Source organism: Triturus cristatus, chromosome 11 (assembly GCF_964204655.1).
Source record: "Triturus cristatus chromosome 11, aTriCri1.1, whole genome shotgun sequence".
Lineage (NCBI taxonomy): Eukaryota > Metazoa > Chordata > Amphibia > Caudata > Salamandridae > Triturus > Triturus cristatus.
In genome coordinates this window covers 1,006,735,974-1,006,756,176 of record NC_140594.1, presented here as the reverse complement: position 1 = coordinate 1,006,756,176, position 20,203 = coordinate 1,006,735,974, and the positions used below count along the sequence as shown (strand labels likewise).

General features: G+C 45.2%; 1 protein-coding gene across 5 annotated transcripts in view; it reads right to left on the bottom strand.

Annotated features, from left to right (window-relative positions):
* The window catches only part of PDCD10 (programmed cell death 10), a 145,924-nt gene that overhangs the window by 58,882 nt on the left and 66,839 nt on the right, over positions 1-20,203 (bottom strand). For all 5 annotated transcript variants that reach the window (XM_085635175.1, XM_085635178.1, XM_085635176.1 and 2 more), the window contains one exon: positions 8,223-8,301. In XM_085635175.1, the coding sequence (XP_085491301.1) occupies positions 8,223-8,301 (79 nt within the window). The remainder of the gene's footprint in view (positions 1-8,222; positions 8,302-20,203) is intronic.

Genomic DNA, 20,203 nt, shown 5'->3' with positions numbered 1-20,203 from the left:
GATGTGTAGTCTGCATTGGCCGTACGAACTTGCCTTTACGAGCCAGTCAAGATAGGGGTATACATGTATCCCTTGCCTTCGTAGGTGTGCTGCGACAGCTGCTAGGCATTTTGTAAACACCCTTGGTGCGGATTTGAGGCTGAATACCAGTACTGTGAACTGGTAGTGGCTTTGATTGATCACAAACCTCTGCAGGCGCTTGTGTTTGTGGTTGATGGGGATGGGTAAGTATGCGTCCTTTAAATCTATAGTAGCCATGAAGTCTCCTTGTTGTATTTGTGGTATTACCTCTTGTAGGGAAGTCATCTTGAACCTTTGTGTTCTTATGAATATGTTCAGGATCCTTAGATCTAGGATAGGTCTTAGTGTCTCGTCCACCAGTGGCACCAGGAAGTAAGTCGAGTAAACCCCTTTGTTCCTTTGTTCCCTTGGTACCACCTCTATTGCCTCCTTGCTGAGCAGTTCTTGTGCTTCTAGCTGCAAGAGCGAGAGTTGCTTTGCAGAGTGTGTCCTGTTTCTTGGTTTTCTGTTCGGAGGCGGTCTTTCTAACTCTATACAGTATCCGTATTGTATGATGTTTAGTATCCATTTGTCCGATGTGACCTTTCTCCATTCCTGGATGAAGTCTTGTATTCTTCCCCCTACCGGTGTGGAGTGTTCGAGGTGTGGTTTGTCGTTGAACGTTTGGCTGGAGTTTCCCTTCATGTCCTTCCGCCCACCCCGAGGTGTTGCTAGGGTGGGGGCATTTTCTTTGATGAAGTCACTTGGTTGAGGGCTGTTGTCCTCCTCTCCGTGTTTGTCCTCGTCCGTTTCCGCGCCCTCAAAAGGACTGTCCCCGGGGCTGGTACTGCCAGCTCTGCTGCTGCTGTCCCTGCTGTTACTGGCCTTGGTTGTTCCCTTGGTAGCCTTGCTTGAACGTTTGGTTCAATGTGGAGGGCGCGTTGCCTCCCATACCGCCCGGTCTTCTCGTGGGTGTGCCCCTTCTCATTCCCCTGAACTGCAACGCCCCATATGGATCTTGCCATTTCGTTGTCCTTAAGCTGTGTCAATTTGTCTTCGGCTGGCGTGCCAAACAGTTGCTCTCCGTTAAAAGGTGTGTTTAGGATGTTGCTTTGCACCTCTGGCTTGAATCCTGAAATTCTGAGCCATGCATGTCTTCTCTCAGTCACTCCTATCATCATTAGCCTGCTTGATGTTTCTGGCGCATCCAATGCCGATTTTAGGCATGTATTCGCCATGCTTTTCCCCTCTTCTACCAGGTGAGTTGCTCTTTGCTGGTACTATTCTGGTAGATGTTTTAGGAGCTGTCCAACTTCATCCCAGTGTTGGTAAGCGTGCCTGTTGATCAGGGCGTTTGAGTTAGCGATGCGCCAGTGGATTTCTGCATTTCTCTCCACTTTCCTCCCTGTGAGATCCATACTCCTACTCTCCTTGTCTGGAGGTGGCTCAGCATTAGTGGGTACATTGGCCCTCTTCCTAGCCGTTGCTGAAATAATGGAGTTGGCTGGCACTGAACCTTGGATGTATGCAGAGTCCTATGAAGAATGTTTGTATTTCTTCTCAGTCCTAGGGGTCACAGCTTTGCATGTTGCAGGCGCCATAAAGGCCTCTCTTTCTTGATCCAGCACACTAGTGAGCATGGGCAGGAATTGGCTCTTAGTTTGTTGTGGCAGTAGCGTTTCCAGGAGGAAACATGATTTTGGTTTCTCTTCCTCCATTTTCACCCCATAAGTCTGTGCAGCCTTCTGCACGACCATGTTCTAGACCCCTATGTCGTCTGGCGGAGAGGGCCTCGAAGGGTACGTGTCTACCCCTTCTTCCGGCGATTCTGTGTCGAGATCTTGCCAATCCAAGTCTTGCGCCTCCGAGGGTGTTTAGTACCGGTAGGATTGAAGGTCTTCGTCGCCTTCTCCCTCGAAATAGTAGCCTTCGTCCCCGATTTCCTCGACTGGTTCGGGGGTTTTCGGCGGTTCCACGTCTTTGTAGTCTTTTGACCGCGGGTTTCGGCGGGATGGTGTACTGGCTCATCTTCTCGTCGAAGTCCTTTTTCCGTTGAAGGATGCTCGCCATTTCGGCCTCGAGCCTCCTCTTCTTCCTCTCCATCTCGGCGGCGTGTTCGGAGTCGAGGGCTGGAGCGCTTCTCTTCGTGGCCGTCGACGACGAAGTGTGCCCTTCTTTTCTTGGTGCCGAGGTGTCCTTTTCGAGGTCAACCTTCGACAAACTGTTTCTCGAGGGCTTTTGCCGATTGGGAGTCCTTTTTGGGATCCGCTCGGTTGACTGTCCCTGGTAGCTGTTGCTTTCGTCAAGTATTTCAACGGCAGAGCTCCCTTCGAGGACTTCGCTTCACTTCTGTGAGTGTCGCTCTGGGCTTTTGCTTCACCCTTTCGAGTGTCACCTGAGTGTTTAGGGGTCGACGACTCCCTTACCTCCTTCGACGTCTTCTTATGGACCTTGACGACCTCTTCTGGTCCTTCGGCGATGTTGTCCTCCTCTCCACTGGAGAGACCCAAGTCTCGGAGCAATGGAGGTGGGCCCTGGCCCTGCATGTTGTGTTCGCCCTTCTCTGCCTCTCCCTTACTCGGAGGGTCTTCGGTGTAAACGCCGAGCAGGCGTTGCAGTCTTCGCTGCTGTGGTCGAGCGGCAGGCAGAGGTTGCAAACTGGATGCTGATCCTTCTGGGCATACCTGTGGTGGCAATTGGTGCAAAACTTGAACGGTGTTTTGTCCATCCCGCGCTCAGGGTGCCCCCTGCAAGCGCATCCTTCGCCGAACGTCGAGGTTTTGGTCGCAAAACTTCCTCGTCGCTCCAGGTACCTGGCCTGTAGTCCGGTGTAGTTGAAAGCTTGCTGTCAGTTATTTCAAAATAAATTATTTCAAATAGCATGCTGAACACAACGTGAGTGCTAATTTTCATTATTAAATATGGTAACCATAAGCAGGTTGAGAGCTATGAGGACTCACCTGCTCCCAGGCTGATGAGCCAAGGCTGAATTTTAACCTGCTTTCACATGTGTGGACAGCTGCTGTAGCCATTGGGCCACATACCCCCTGTTAAAACTTGGCTTGTCTGAACCGGTTGCCCCGTTTATTTTCCAATGGCACTCAGTTTACACCCAACTAACATTGTTGATTCTTAACAATCTTTTTTGCAAGTGTGTGTTCTTCAATGAGAGTTTAGAATAGATACTTTGGCTTCCATTTTAAAATGTTGTATCATCTTGTCATCCCTGCACAGGACACACAAGCTGCTACATTTCCCTGACTAGACCTGCGTAGATCTTTACAACAGACCTCCGTGACTGGTGATACCGTGGGGGCAGGTTGCAGCGCTGCTGGAGGGCAGGAAGCAAAGTGGACTGGTTACGGTAAAGGGGCAGATGACAGCCCTTCTAATAAATTAGAACAAATACCACTGGGTAAATTGAAGTGAGACGTCTGTGGTTAAAGAGTTGAATTCAATGGAGTTGCTGCTCTTGAAAAGCGCAGCGATGGGGATTTTGGTGTTGAGGTGAAATAAAGATACATGCAGCCTGTGGTGGGAGTGGAGGAGGGGGTAATGAAAGGAGGGGAAGTTTGTGTCCGTTTGTCCGTGTTCCTTCTCTTTATATAGGGTGGACCCATTTGTAAACAAAGTCCTGTATGTTAACAAAAAATGTATTAAGCCTATGTTGTGAGGAAAGCATGAAAATATGACGGATCCGCTGAGTCAGTGGAAGAGATATGGACTCAAAAATCAGGGAGTAAAAGGTAAGTGGTTTATGCCTATGGCAAGAAAACTGTTTAGTAGATAAAATGCTCTAGGAGGATTTGCAAGGCTGCTTACTAATAGAGGGCAGGGATCCAAGAGGCTGTGTAGGGCAAGTCTACTTTGGGGACTGAAGTAATGCATCTATGCAAGCCCATCTAGTGGATTTATATGGTAGGTGTGACAAGTGGATTTCTTTACAGGGCTCAGGTGCGGTTTCTTAATAGGAGTGGGGGAAAAACCCCTACCTTCTTTTTTCCTCCATTATTTTTGTAATTAATTAAATGGCTCCTACCTACTGCAAAAACAATCATCCAGCACACTTTCTAACCCTCGCTCTGTGCGAGGATCAGGCTGTCGCAGCAGACAGGCACATGCACTTACTGTGCATGTACCATATTGCAGGTTTTTCGGGGATGGGGTGACTTTAGCACTAGTTTGAATTGCCGGGCAGAATGTAGTGCCACTCCTTACTCCTGCGTAACGTATCCCACCCTCGCTGACTGACTGCATCTTGTGCGCTTCAGGCTGCAGCCTGTGATTCCCAAGAGTGTGTGTCAGTCAGCGAGGCTTTACCTTTCCCAGCTCGTCACAGCATTGGGTGGATCAGCAAGCCTCACTGACCCCACCCTATTGTGACTAGTTGGGGACGGGCGGCAGTAGTAGACGCAGAAGTTAGTGATGGTGCTGGAAACAAGGGGGAGCACTCAGGATGGGGAGCAAACGAGATTTGCTGAATGAGACACACAGCGCAGAGTAACGCTACTGCAAGTTCAGCTCGAGTCTGTGCAGCGAGTTTTTCTCCAGTCCTCTGTGCAACGTGAGCAGTCTCCAAAAACCGAGCTTTTTAGTCATCCTGGGTGTCGGATTGGGTCCAGCACTGCCTCTGTTGTATTTATTTTGCCTGCAACTAAAGAGGGTTGGGGGTGGAGGAGGGAAGATGTGACTTGTTTCTGTTTGGCGACTCTTGATGGGAACAGAAGAGAGTTGGAAGGCGGAACATTAATCTGGAGTGATTTGAGTTATTCATCTTTTCAAAGCACCAGCACAACGTGGAATGCAGAATTGCTTCTGGCACACTATCTAATTTTTCATGTGCACCACAGACGCCTAGCATTTACGGGTCTTGAAAAGTGCATTGCTTTTCAGTCTGTGACCTTTGCTTCCCATAGGTACGAATTAGGAATAGAGAACTGGTGAGCTGTATTCTCTATTTGCTGCGTGTTCTGAGCCATTCACATTTCAATTCAACACACACTGACCACCTTTCTTTGCTTAAGTTTTTAGCTTGAAAGATGTAAATGTGAGGCCGATCTGAGGGACTTTTAGTTTTATCAAGTGTGCCGCCAGTAGCAATAACATAGACAAGATTTTTAGGCCTAGATGAGTAATATACAAGTCTGTTAAATACCGCATTTTTTCCAGTCCTCACAAAAGTTTATTTTAAAAGGTTGGCCTTTTCTCTATTGCAACCCTTAATTTCCAGACTGCTATGACTCCTTGTGACTTCCCTGAACTAATATGAAAGATTATTGACCAAATGCTGAACTCTTTCAGTCTTAAAAAATTATGTTTCACCCCCTCTTGAAGAGCAATAGCTTTGATGTTGATATCTTAAAATTTGGTGCTAGGTCTTCCAGGGCCACTATGTCAAGTTTAGGCCTTTATGACACTTTGAAGGTAGCTCACTAGTCAAATGGCTAAAATGTTAATGATTTACATTGAGCCCATAACATACCACCAATCAAGCTCTAGAAAGACTTTAAAACCTGCATATAAAGCACATCAAGTCTTCTTTCTTCATAGAGGCGGTAGATTTGTGTCTGACTATCAATGGGATCTACATTTGTAATTTTAAATGGCTCCTTGGGGCACGTGGAGGTACTGTCACTAGCAAGCTTTTCCTAACCTAGGTTTGTTTTCTTCATCATGAAAGGTTTAAGAGACACACAACCTACATAAAATGCCTTTGACTGTCTAAAGTTTAAAGAAAATACTCTGACAAAAGTTCTGAAGAGGTGAAATGTTGGTATTTCTTTAAAATTGGAACTTGCCACTGCAGTGAATACAATAACAGGAATTTAAAAGCTGCAGTCATGCTTGCCTTTTGTAAACATAGAATCCTTTCTGATTGAAATTTTAACAGATGAAAAAGTTTATGAATAGGAACTTTCCGAACTCAACCATTGTTTCTTCCTAAAGGGGTTTTGGATTTTGATACCAATCAAACCGTTACCTCTTCCTAAATTCTTTCGAACCTTTTAACACCTGCAGAAAGGACTCTGCATTCTTTAGATGATGGGTATTACGATTTTACTTGGATGAAACAAAAGATTCTGTAAAAAAACACATACAAGTTATTTATCATGTAATAAGACAATTTTGCCACTTTTAAATAATTATCCCAATAGATTATTTAACATTGGCAAAATGATCTTATTACGTGTCCTGTATCAAACTATGTTATCAAACCTAGAGTGCTCTTGAGCAGAGGAAAAGTAGCTACTACAGCATGCCTCAGAAATATGCCTTTGCGGACATTTGTAAAGAAACTACTTGGAAGTAATTTCACACATTTACTAAATATGGTTTAGATTCTGTTGCACAGGCTGATGCTAGGATGATCAAAGAAACATTAAAAAATCTTTTTAAATAGATTATTCTTTTTCTGCTGCCATCTGCCGTATTTAAAGTTTCGATAAGCTTGCTATTCTATTCAGTTTTTATGACTACCAATGATGTTATAAACCACACTGACGATGGAACCATACCTATTAGGGCTAGTTAATTCTTATGATCGATTCTTACTGACCAGGTTTTAGTTTGACCTCTTCCACATCCTTCTTGCCCACCCAAGGGGGCAGTCAAGGGTCTGAGTCGGTCATCCTGTGGTTGTGATGGAAAATCCCCACAGGACATGCTCCATTTTTTGATGTATTGTAGTTTTTATGACTCACCTAGAAAGACATTTTTAGTCCCGATCATGAATAGGGCTAATTTTAGGCAAGTGCGTCCCGCTTTTATCTATTTACAAATGCTTATGGATAGCACAGTTTATGTGCTTAGCTTTTTAAGATCTTCTGTTAGGCTTAGGTCAACCACAGCGATCATTTTTTACTTGGTATTGTCCATGTGATTTTGGGGTCATGTGTACCTTGTTTTTTACATCTAGCCTAGGTCATTATCTTATTTAGCTTGTTTTTTGTGAGTAATGTTTTACTAGATTTACTGTGTGCTTTTATAGTTCTATCATATAAAACTGAATAAAGATTATCTTGACTATCAATGAAGGTCTTCGAATGCAAATCAAAAGATTACTTGTAGTTCTGGGCCTGAATTTTAGGAATCTCCATTTAAGTCAAACAACCCACCCGCCTTCCTGTTTTTTTAATGTTGGGTATTGGAAAGCGAAGCTTTGCATACATACTGTAAAAGGGAACTGGCTTTCGTAGGCAAACTGCCAGTAGGGTGTTCTGTGGGAGAGAAGCTTCATGTATATTCAAAGGACAGTACCTTTTTTCATCTCTGTACAATATAGGCCTATTTAGCGAATTTATTTTTTTCCTCTTGATATATTTTTCCATTTCTGAGCACTACTACTTCAATGCAGGTTTTAAATTGGTATTCAGTCATTGTGTTACCCCAGAAAAAAGAAACTGAGCCTCTAATAGGCTATCACAGTGTGTTTCTTCATCAAAAAATCAAATGAACATTAACACCCCATAGAATTTTAAAATGGATTGTATGCATAAAGTGCTCTGGGGTCGTACGGGCAGCTCTTAATTATTCAGTGTGTATGACAATTAAGTGCCTATGATGCAGAGTCAATTTACTTCCATCTAGTGTGTGATTGCATGGTCATTAGCTCCTCCTAGGACAGTTTCAGTGAGGATTCAAGACCTGACTGAAAAAGCAAACCAACACAGTTTTCAGGGTTGCTAAATGGGCCTAATGCCAGAGAACACACAAAGAAACTAATTGATTTTGCACTTCTCATAATTTCAGGGGGTGTAGATATGGCACGTAAAGCAGTAGCATGGGCTATGAATTCACTAACTGTTGCACTAGCTGTACTAAAAGGAATAAGGAAAAACAAAGCAGGTGTGGTTGGTTATATGGAACATTCTACTCCGCAATCCTTTTTATGTGCGCTGCTGTGGATAAGTGTAGTTTGGGTGTTTAACTTTAATAGATGCTGCTTGTGATGTGTAAACTAATACAATACTGATACAAAAAGTGAGCATTTTGGGGGCGAAGGGTGGTTAAGGGGAAATCCAAGTGTTAAACTATACAATAATGTGTATACCAGTAGATTATAATCCAAATTGTGGACTATCTGTAGGACTGCACTCCAAATTGAAGTTAACTAACCCTGAAATGTACTGAGCGACGAGGACTATGGATAAAAGATAATTGAATCAGCATTTATTTGGAAACATACAAAACATGTTTTTCAAACAAAACATTTTGATACATACCCTGCGGTTCTGATACTGATACTTCTTAAATACATTATTTACTGTATCCAGGAGTTCCTTTATTGCACTTGCGATATCCCTATTTATAAAAACACAAGAGCACGTTAATAACAAAAATCAGACATACAACGAAGTTTAACATTAGTCAATCACGTCTAAATGAACAAGCACTAGCAAAGCCAGTAGATTTCACCTATCTTCTCTTCACGCCCGGGCACGTATTCATTGTGCATGCTCGGTCAGTACACGCTTAGACACACCAAGGATGTGCATGTCTTATAGACCCGCAGTATGCACAGTGCTAGAGAGGCGTCAACTCTTTACTCTCAAACAAAATCACAGCTAGCTTTCATGTAAAGTAGACCATAGTGATCATGGGGTTTAACAAAGTTTGGAAAAGGTAAGTTGATATTCATACTATGGGATCTTTAAACCTCAAAAAAAAAAAAAAAAAACCTTTCACAAAGCCTGTAGCCAAGATCTAAAGCACTGTATCCACCATTAATAAAAAGTGTTGCGGCCTCTTGACCTCCCGATTCATCTCACTAACCCAATCCGCATAATGCTAAACTCAAAAATAGACTAATGCCATTTTAGAAGGCAGATGAGAATCTTTATTGCAGAGAGACAACAAGGTTTAAGGCTTTAAACACATTAGAAACATATCTTATCATGGCTTGCTGCAAGGAAAGGAAGTCTGTAGATCCAATGAGCCACTGATATTCCAGAAAGCAGCCTGGGAAATAACTGGGACTGATGTTTGGTTCGTAATCTAACAGAAGCTGCACTAGCATCTACATGTCAGCGTAACCCCACGTGACCTTGGAGTGGTAATCAATTAGAATGGAATATTGCACAAAACAACTGTGGGACAGTGGGTTTGTTGCAGTACCCCCCCCCCTCCCCCAGTTATTGCCTGGCCGTTGATGCAAGTGTGACTGAAGTGTACTGGGAACCTGCTGTCAAGGTTCCAAGTACCAGTGTTCTTTACCTAAAACTATCCCTCAATTAGTAACTTCAGACCTCCCCATAAGTCCCTAGTAAATGGCACCCCCTGGTACCTAGGGCATGGGATCTGAAGAGGGTCCCCCAAGTACCCCTCACCAAGCTCTTGCAAACTGCCACAGCAACCTGCATGCCTTGGTGCAGAGAAAAACGACAAAGTCGATATGGCACACTGCATGTGTACCATGACAAGCAGCAATGCCTAAGGTATGGGTAAGTCACCTCTGTAGCAGGCCTTACAAGCAATAAGGCAGGGTGCACTATATCTCAGGTGTGAGCACATCTGCATGAGTAGATCTGTCCCTAAAATATTTAAGTCTTTATTTTTTTTAAATCTTTTTATTAACAAATACTCGAGAGACCACAGCATACTGATATAATACCATGAGGACATTAGTTGCCATGTACCGGCAATCACAAGTAATACAATCTCCGGTGGAGCAGGTTTCCTTGGTATTCCAGCCCAAATCACTGATCTGTCCCCACCAGCCCTCATTAACTCCTCCACGGCATCCACAACCGTTCCCATTTCTTGACACACCGTACTTTTATACACGGTTTCCTCCGCTCTCTGACACCAGTCAAGGTCGCGTTTCCATTCTTCAATCAGAGGGGGAGCCTGCGCCCCCCAGTTTCAGGCAATGTTACGCTTTGCCACCCCCGCTGCCAATGCCAACCGTATACCCACACATCTGGACCAATCTGCCTCGCTTCTGATCATGAGAAGAAGCCACTTTGGGTCCAATGGGATAGGCTCGCCCACCACATCCGACATGACTTCCGTAACCCTCCGTCAGAATACAGCAACATCGGGACATTCCCATAACGTGTGTATGAAAGTACCTTCCTCAACGCACCCCCGAACACACTGTGCAGACATGGCGCAACCCCAGGAATATAGGTGGGTGCGGGGATAGTAGACGCGATGCAGGATCTTGAGCTGCACTAATCGGAATCTGACACGCATAGCCACTGCTCTAGGGCTCTGGAGCACCTCCTGCCCGTCCTCATCATCGAGAACCCTTAGGTCACCGGCCCAGGCTGCCCTTAGGGAGACCAAGGGGTCCGGATTTAGGTCTATTCTTGATATTGTAAGTTGTCAGGGAAGCCATGGAGAGTACATGGGCTGGAAACTAGTTCCCTTTCACCATGATGGCTTCACTGAATCAAACAACTCCTCTTGATAAACCCGCACTGATGCCAGAGTTGGATTTATTAAAACATGTACTCTGAGGGCACCTCAGAGGTGCCCCCCGAAAACATACCAACCCTGGCGTGGTCTCTGACTGGCTTTAGGCAGTCTGCCACCACCAGACCGGTTTCTGGACACCTGGGTCGAGAAACAAAGCACATTCTAGGCAGAGGTGTCAAATCAGGATGAGCACAGTGCTTTGGAGGGGAGCTTAAAGAGCTTGCCGCTTTGTAATGCGAACCCAGCTGCTTGCAGCAGATGCAGCCCCCGGTTTAAAACCCCACTTTTGGCAGGAAAACCAAGTTAGAACAGGAGGTGTGCCCTCCTTCGCCAACTCCACCCCTCAGGTGCTGGAAAGCACATTTTCCAGTGCCCACCATCTTGAAGATGGTGGAAGTTATCTAGTCAGGGCGAGGGCTATGCCCACTTCCACAGGAGCGTGGCATAATAGTGGATGTAGACACCCCAAGTAAGGAACCCATTGGCCCCTACTGGTTACTCCCCTGTGACACCCCTAAATCTAGCATTTAGGTGGTTCGTCCAGACCCTTAATTTGGAATCCGGACGACCTAATAAGACCCGGACACTACAGCTTCACACAAGCATAGAAGACTGCAGACACCAACTGACTTGGCCCCCAGCCCTACCGGCAGGTCTGCAGCCTTGGACTATCCTGCGCCAAGAGACGGCCTGTCCTGCAGCCCAGCACCCTCCAAAGCCTAGGGAGGACTACATGGCTTCAACAAAGAAATCCAGTGGACAGAGGACCAGTCTAGAACAAACCAACTTTTTTTAAAATTCAGTTTATTAAGCAGTTGTTTGAGATCAACAAATAACGTACACCATCAGGTAAAGGCAGTATTGTCCACACGCAGGGGGCCATAATTCGGTGGTTACCGTTTGCCCCCCTCCTGAATCTTGAGGCGCCTGCTGTCCTCTAGGGAGAGTGGACGACTGCCCACTTACGGGGTTGAGCTCCCCTTTGCTCTCCCTTTCTCCCTACTTATCCTACCTCGTTGGTCCCCCCCCCCCCTGTGCCGCATTCTTGGTCCCCAAATCTTTTCGAGTTCGCTGGGGCAACCTCGGACCCGGTATGTTTCTCGCTCTGCCAACAGGCACCAGTCCAGGTCTTCTTTCCACTCTTTAATAGTCGGATCTAGTTGCGCCCCATAGTCTGGCTAAATTGCATTTCGTCGCCCCTACTGCAGTGGATAGCCATTTGCTGGGGTGTTTGGGCCATTTCTCTTTCCCTGTAATGCCTAGAATAAGCTATTTCGCCTCAAGTTAGATTGCTAGTCCGGTCACTTCCTTCATAACCTCTATAACCCTCTATAACCCTGTTCCAGGACCATTGTATTAAGGGGCATTCCCAGAGCGTGTGGTAGAAGGTGCCTATCTCGCCACATCCCCTAGTACTCTCGCCAACTCACTGCGAACCATCCTGTGTATCCTGGATCTAGAGAGATACGACAGAAACCAAGTTTAAAGAAAAGGAACTCATCCCTGAGGAGCTGCCTGCCTCCAGACCCACCCTCCGCACCTGAATCCCACAGCCTGATTCCAACTGGCCCACCAGTCCTGCAAAGGTTCCATAACGCTTCTGAGCCAGAGTCCACTGTGGGCTGATCCCACTTTTTAAAGTGGGAAGTATTTTTCCTGAAAAACGTACTTTGCTTTTTGCGAACATCTTGGTCTTAAAATAAATCTTGAAAGAAGCTTATTTTTCTAAAATTGGTGTGGCTCGCCTTTTTGAGTTGTGTATCATTAATCACTGTGTGGATAACAATTGTCTTCCAAATAAAGCCGTAAGACACCAGAAACTTCCACTGTGATATGAATCACTTCCGTTAATGGTTATAAGAACCAGAATTTTGGATATTTTACTCTTGGTCGATCTTCTCTATACTAATAGAATCATATCGTACGTCGGAGTCTGTCCTTCGAAATTACCTACAATCAATATGGCGCGTGAACAGAAGTTTAATTGCATGTCTGATATATAAAGCGTTCTAAGACTTTTTTTCAAAGCCCTGAGGAAGTCACTATACGTGACGAAACACGTGTCGGCTGTCATCCATTTGGATCAAGATTTAGAAAACACAAGTCTCCCTCTTACGAATCAACAACTAGAACTAAATGTACTAGGGAGTTCTGATTTTTTGTTCATGACTATGATCTTCCTTTCTGTAAAACTTATGTATTAAATTACTTTTTGACATATACTCCTGTGAGGACCCAATCTGTTTCGTAGCCAGTTTTTCATTATTACCACTGTGTTCTTCATTTCTTTGGCTAATAACCAATAAGAATAATACATGACTCTAGAGTGCCGGGATTTCTTTATGTACAAAATCTGTTAATTACGGGGATTGCTTCGCATGATCCGTATAGTTCAGCACTCAGGTAGTAGGGTGCTTTCTTATCCCGAGCGGCACCACTTATTTAATTTGTTACCGATCTTACTGTTTCTCTGACAACTATTACTATACACCCAATTTGATGTCAATGATTGCTATGATGTGCATCCTCAGATACATTACTACCCCATTCTCTTGTTGAAGAGTGTGTTATGTGAAGTCTGAACCGTCGACGTTCTTGTCCATTCTTGAACAGAAATGCTCTGTTGCAGTACTAAACATACATTTTAACACAACGGAGAGCTCATTCTTTCTAATTACTTTGGCGAAACCGCTCCTTTCTTTCATGCAGAGCACCTCTATTCAGTGCATTCCTAGTCGTTACTCAGCCCCATTAGTACCTTTTGCGTTGGGTAATGATAAAGCATTTTACTTACAGCGATGGGCACAACAACAAAGTGATGGTAAACGAAATACGGATAGGATGTTATCTAATACATCTCTCCAAATCGTATACTCTCATTTTGGACAGTTAAGCAGTGAAGAACTACTGTAATGCCATATCCTGGTGTGATCTCAGCCGTAGTATATTACACTACATTATATAAATGAATTTTATTGGGCACGCATGTTGTTTATGCAGCAATGTTGCTCTAATTACGAACAGCCTTCCCTCGGTTGCTTTCAGTTTGTAGCCTCTGTTACACAAGCCTTTGAGGGTAGTTCCGGTAATAGTTGTCCCTGTGCTACGGAGCAATTGACAAGCTATATAAAACCACTTCACGAATCGAACCATAGTTAATCTTTTTACAGGGATTTTAAAAGACCTCACTTGAGTAGGCAGACATGTACGCGACAGAACGGAAATTTTTAGACTCTTGCTAAACCAATGGGGAGAGGGTGACTGGTGAGTGTAAAGGGAGGGGTGCAGGCTTCCAGTTTTTGCACAAACTCAATACAAGGTATTTGAGCGCTTTACAGGAGCACCAGTTACATTACACAAGGACGGCACATGCAATAAACAAATAAAAGGCAATGCGGTGCAGGAAGACGATGGATGACAAACACATGCACTTGTATGTAGTGCAGGGAAGAGGGTAAATAAATTAAACAAGCATTGGCATAGCCAATAGGTCTCGCGTTTAGGTCCTCATAAGTGTTTAGCCAGAGATATTGGCTCCGTCAATGTTTTTAAGATTTGTTGTAGAGCAGTGTGGCTGCAGTGCAGCATGTTAAAAAGTTGCAATAAAGTGTTACAAGTATTTGTTACTGTAGATAGAACACTGAAGACATTATGTACAAGTAAATAACCCTATTAAAAAAAGAATGAAGATTAAAAATGGCATCTATTTTTTTTTCCTTTCCAATGCTTGCAGCGTCTTCTTGCCTTTTCTAATGCTTTTTATAACTAATTTGTGTTATGTGGGGGGGCGGGGGATATATAAACATTGGGAGGGTGGAGGTTGGGAAAAAGCACCTGAATTACAACACGAGCAGCGGATGGACACTAGGGGAGAATCAATAGATGCCAGATTACGAGGGCAGGCTGAGGTGGTGCGGAGTGATGCTGAAGTAGTGGTGTGCTGGTGCTGAATGATACTGGTGGTGCAGAGTGGTGGTGGTGGTGCTGAGATGATGCCAAGTGATAATGTGGTGGTGCTCGGGTGGTGCTGTGCTGGTGCTCAGGTAGTGTGGAGTGGTGCCCAGTGATGCTGAGTTGGTGCTGCGTTAGTGCAAAGTTGTTGCACTGGTGCAGAGGTGATGCTGCAGACATGGCGTTGCGCTAATGCTGATTTGGTGGTGCACTGATGAGGTGGTGGTGCTGTGTTGATACTGAGATGGTGCTGTGCTTATATTGGGAGGGACTGGACCAGCACAGACAATGTTGGCGGTAGGATAGCATCGTAGGATGAATAAATTACTAAACCTGTAGCCATGGGAAATCAGTTTTAGATTATGTGCACCTTACATTAGAAATACATGAAATTCCACAATCTAAAATAAAAGATGACCAAATTCCACACTTTGATTTTCAATGCACTTTCAACCCAGCAATTCAGATGCTTGTTACTTTCGCTTGGTTCCAATTAGATGTGTGACCTCTTAAGATGCTTCACAGAAAGAATCCTTCCTCACCTCCCCTGCCCCCCCCCCGTGCCCTTCCTTGTGTCTTAAAATTAGCAACAGAAAACAAATTTTACTCAGCCTTCAAAATTACTAAACAAAACTCTGATGTATAGCATCCTGGGCTAAATTGGCAAGTACCAAGTTAGCACAGAGTATTGCATCCGAAGGCATGTGTCCAACATTTTGATTGTCGAAAGGTAAACTGTTCATGGGGACATTCAGAGCCTATATAAACATCCATGCTCTAAAACCAAAGGAAGAAAATGGCCAGCATTCTTTAAAAAAAAAAAAAATGAAGCAGTTTCGTGAGACAAAAACAAAAGAAAGAAAAGCACAGAAATAGCTTTTCCTGTCACCGTCTTCAAGTAGCAGCGAAAACCAACGTAGAGGAGAAATAAGCAGCTAACCACACAGAGTAAAGCTGAGTGATACACGGGATGCAGATGCAGGTGTGGATAATGACAACGATGTGAAAGAGAACAAGCCCGGCAGTGGTGCGTGCAAGACCTAAAAAGAGGCGGGGCTTTAAGCCACAGTGTTCGACCTATAAAACTGGTCTCTACATCTCACACCTCAGGTTCACAGTGTGCAGGGTCGGAAGAGCAGCATCTCAAGACTTCCCAGTCAGTTTCCGTCTGTCTTCCATGGCCTTAAAGGCTACAGCAGAGGGCTTTGAAACTAGGAAACCAGGTTAGAGTCTGACAGGGAAACTAAAACATCTGTGATTCTGAGCAAATCACTTAATCTCCCCATGCCTAGCAATGAATGGGTTCGTCTGTAATGCAACTGGTGGTGCTCGGGTACCTTCGGGTCGAGGTTGCGCTATATATTAACTAAAATAATCGATTGTGACATCTTTTAGGGCGAGGGATGAAAAGGCGGGATGTTTGGCGTCCTGTACCAACTGGGTGATGAAGACAACCCAAGCACGGACAGTACTACATAAAACGAGACTGCCGGCAATCTAATAGCAACATTATTAGAATTCCCTTCCTTGTTTGATCTCCAAGCACCTGAGACAGAAACAGCAAGTGAAGTTATGCAGCTCTCAAGAAGGGAAATAAAGCACCACAAAAAAAGTTGTACTTACCTTGACTTCTTTATCTTTTTCTTGTTCCCCATTTCTCTTCATATTACTGTCTCCAGTCACCGACATGTGACTCTCTCACAAGCGAGGAACGCCAGCTCATGGAGTTTGGAAAGAGCCGCCGAACACTCAAACCAGCTCGTAGTAAACTACAACTCCCATGAGGAAATGCGTTGAAACTACACGTACACGTCACGTATAATGTCACGTTATAGTTACAGCTGAAGCTGCAATATTATTCAGCGGCCTTAGAGATAGACAAAGGACTACACACTAAAGGAGTATTAGATATGGACTGGGATCGTATGGACTTGAAGCAGCCATCTTTTTTTGCCAGAAGTGGTGAATGGCATTGATCACAAAAAGTAAATATGAAAGCTTATTAACAACTTTGGCGCTACAAGATGAATTGCTATAAAAATGTAGTAAAAAATTATAAAAAAATAAACAAAAAACGTTTTAATTTTCTCCAAATGGGTTATCTAATGGTTGCAACAAGTATGCCTTTGTAGTTGCTATTCTTGCTTTATCTTGTTTTGTGTATTTTAAAAAAAAGTGGCACAGTAGGTAAGCTTGTCCAAAGGGCTCAGAATTTCTCGGAATTTACGGCTGACGTTAGTGGTTAGCAACCGTCGCTTGGAAAGAAGACGAGAATAGCCGAGCATGGTTAGGGTCAGGGTTACAGTGGGTGAGTGTTGGGCTTTCTTGTAGGAAAACATTGCTAATGTGGGAGTCAAAGATTAAGCTCCCTTCGTTTGAAGTGGCACGTGCGGTGTGTGAGTTTTCACTTCCCTGGAACACGAGAGAACAGGAGGGAGAACTCAGAAACACGGCGGGGGGGGGGGGGGGAAGGGGGGGGGTAATGACAACGATATCCGCAATTAAGCATGGATTACTGAGTGGGCTGCATATAAGAAAAGCTTTCTACATATGGAATTGGTTCTGATACAGCCTCACATAGGCAAACTCATTAGCGGTGTGGCAGCAAGCAATGAGCTGCGTAACCTACTACATGTACTTTATGATAGTAAACAGTAACCAGTTTTAAATGCTTCTGGGGCTTATACACGGCAATTCTACTGCACCTGGGGGTGATTTTTAGGCCTCCCTCTGAGAGAAGGGACTGGTGGGTGAGCGCAGTAGCAGCTTATTTAGTGATGGGTGCGGCTTGCGCCCCCTTCAGGAATCCTCATAGCGCAGCAACGAGAAAGCAATGAAGAGGCTGTCAAGGGATAGGTCAGCCAAGATCACCAATTTAACCTGCAGCGCAAAAACATCGCAGACGCATATCCTCTATAAAGGGAGCCGGGCCTAATTTAATCCGATGAGATTCTAGGAGTTGCTCCCCCGATACGGTCGGGTAGGAGCCCTATCCTGAATTCCACATACTGACAAGCAATAGCCTAGCGGCCGTGAAAGTGACACGGCCGTGCCAAAGTGAAAGGAAAATAAAGCAGATAGCCGCGCGGCCGTGAAAGTGACACAGCAGCGCAAAAAGGAAACGAAAAACAAGGTTAAACACACCAGAGCAAAGCCACAGCCGTGAGGTGAGAGGAACCTGCAGAGATGGAAGCCCCCGGCGGAGGTAGGGAGAGGCGGTGAGACGTGGTGGAAAAGGTGCTTGTGAAAAACCAAGGAGGTCATTGTAGAAGCAGCAACAGATGCTTGGCCGCGCGCGAAAGTGAAAGCAGCGCGGCGGGGGAGGGGTGTGAAAGTGATCGGACGCGCTCTGTGGTAATCACGCAAGTGGTGCGCGCGCAGCAGTGATCGCGCTGGAAGGGAGTCAGATGGCGGCTGCAAGCGCTAGGCCGGCTGTGGCAGCACTTTGGAAACCGTATACTAAATGTCTCTCCGAGCAACGCATGCGCTGGCTCAGGCGATGCCTAAAAAAGGACCTTGGAAGCGCGCGGCCAGTGGAAGGACACTACCCGCCAGCCACCAGCCAGAAACAGTACTTGGTTCAAGCTCCAGGGAACAGCCAAAGAAAGAAAACAGGAAGTGCAACCTGATGACCTGAGAAACTGCTGCTGAACAGTGAGAAGCAAGAAAACAAGAGTGACCGGCAAAGCCTATGAATGGTAATGGGTTAGCTGTGTGCGGGCTGTAAGGCTCTTTTAAGATCTTTTTTTTCCTAACAAAAGATTTCGTAGGCAAAACCTAAAAGAAATCATGCATGCAATCTAAACAGCCCTGTAGTCACATTCTTTTACATGAGAGTTGTAAAAAGGCCTGCGTATTGTCATATTTATGCCTGAAACGAGAATAAAATTGAGACATGGGCAAGAAACCAAGTTATTGTTAGCGGTATGTGTCCTCCGATTAGGAGAGATTTACACTCTTATCTGCACTCCGCAAACACGCTCGTAATTACTCACACCTCCAAGGGTCCTGCCCCGTAGTGAATCCTATTAGGTGTGGGTCCCAACAGCTTTTAGCAACAAGTGACCGGAGCGAACTGTTTAAGATGGCCAATAGCAGCGCGGGAGAGGCTGGGTTGAGCACGCCTACTCCGGGGTTCCGTTCAGACTGTGACGTGACCACCGGGTGGAGATGGGCTTTTGTGGATTTCAGACCCATGGCAATTTACATATTTTTCACGGGTCTTTGAGTAGCTGAACTCTCAGATGTGCATTGCAGGTTGAGCTCCTGGGAGGTCCCAGCATTCTCAGTCATGGTTTTTAAAGTAGTTGGGATCTTATTCTAGACTTACAAAAATGCTATGGACTGCTAAGGCCCAACTACTTTACATACTTTTAATTTCTAAAGATTGGGGGAATTAACCAAGGCCCAAACACTAGTTTAAATAAATTAGGAAGGAATTGAAAGTTGGAAAAATATTTTAACTAAAGATAATTTCGGATTTCCCCTCGTGAAATCACTCATTAATCAAGTGGTACAATAAATGTTGAGTCTTGTACCCCACTGCTGCACCACCAAGTAGGAAGCTGGATCTGTATATGGTACACCACTAGGTAGCTACATCATGCACAGAGTCCAGAGATTCCCCCCAGAAGTGTACAGGGCTCAATGTAAACACAAAGTGCTCAATTTGTGGTAGTGTGGGTAAGCAACCTTAGGCCTAACACAGAGGAGTGAAAGACATTTCTTATGCACACATGGACTAATAAATGACACGAATCAAAAAGGAGATCCACACCAATTTTAGAAAAATAAGATTTATTTGAAAACCAAGATGTGCGCAAAAAGGTAAGTACGTTTTTCAGGAAAAATACTTTAAAAAGTGGACACAAGTGCAATTTTCAATCTTTGCAATGTTAACCTATGGGAGGAAAACAATAATACAGTTTAACAGGTAAGTACATGACTTACAATCTAGTCTTCGTGGTTTAAGGTCAGTACCAGGCAAGGTTCAAGTTGGGACCAAAGGTGCAGCACCAGCAACACAGGGGCTGCGGGTGCAAAGGGTACAGTGGAGGTCAGATGGCCAATGTTAACCAATGGAGACTGGGGCCGATTGAAGATTTACTGCTCACAGGTGAGTAAAGCGGTGTCTAGTGTTGATCTCCTGGATGTAAGGTAAGCGGGGGACACAAGGCAGCACCAAACTTCCACCCACAGCGGCACAGGGGCAACTGGGTGCAGAGTGCCAACACAGAGCCTGGCATCCAATGCTTTTCAATGGAGGAGATTGGTTTCGAACAAAGGCTACAGGACAGGAGGCCGGACGAAAATAATTCACAGCTGCCCAGTTAAGCAGAGATGCTAGGAGACATAGGAACACAGATAGTGGAGGTCCCCAAGGCCTTCGGGGTACTGGGGTGTCCTTCGGCGTCAGAAAAATCTCTTACTGGGCAGGTCGGGGGGGGGGGGGGGGCGGTAACCAAGTTGAGGCTGCAGACCACAAGAAGGAGTCTGGCAGGGGTCAGCCCACAGTGGACTCAGGCTCAGAAGCGCTGGGGTACCTTCGCAGGACTGGTGAGCCATTTGGACTCGGGACGTGGGCGTCTGGTGCTGCGGTAGATCCGGAGGAGTTTGGGGTTCCTCAGGGCAGAGTTCTCTTTCTTTGCAGATGGTTTCTTCTAGACAGGTCCACTGGAGATTAGGAGTCGTTCTTGAAGGAAGGCGATCCTCCCAGGATGCTGGAGGTCACTGGTCTGCGAGCCAAGTCACTCTTCTTCAGCAGTCTTTGATGGCTGCAGACAGGTCAGGGGTCAAGTCAGTTGGTGTCTTCAGTGCTGCATGGCTCTTCTTC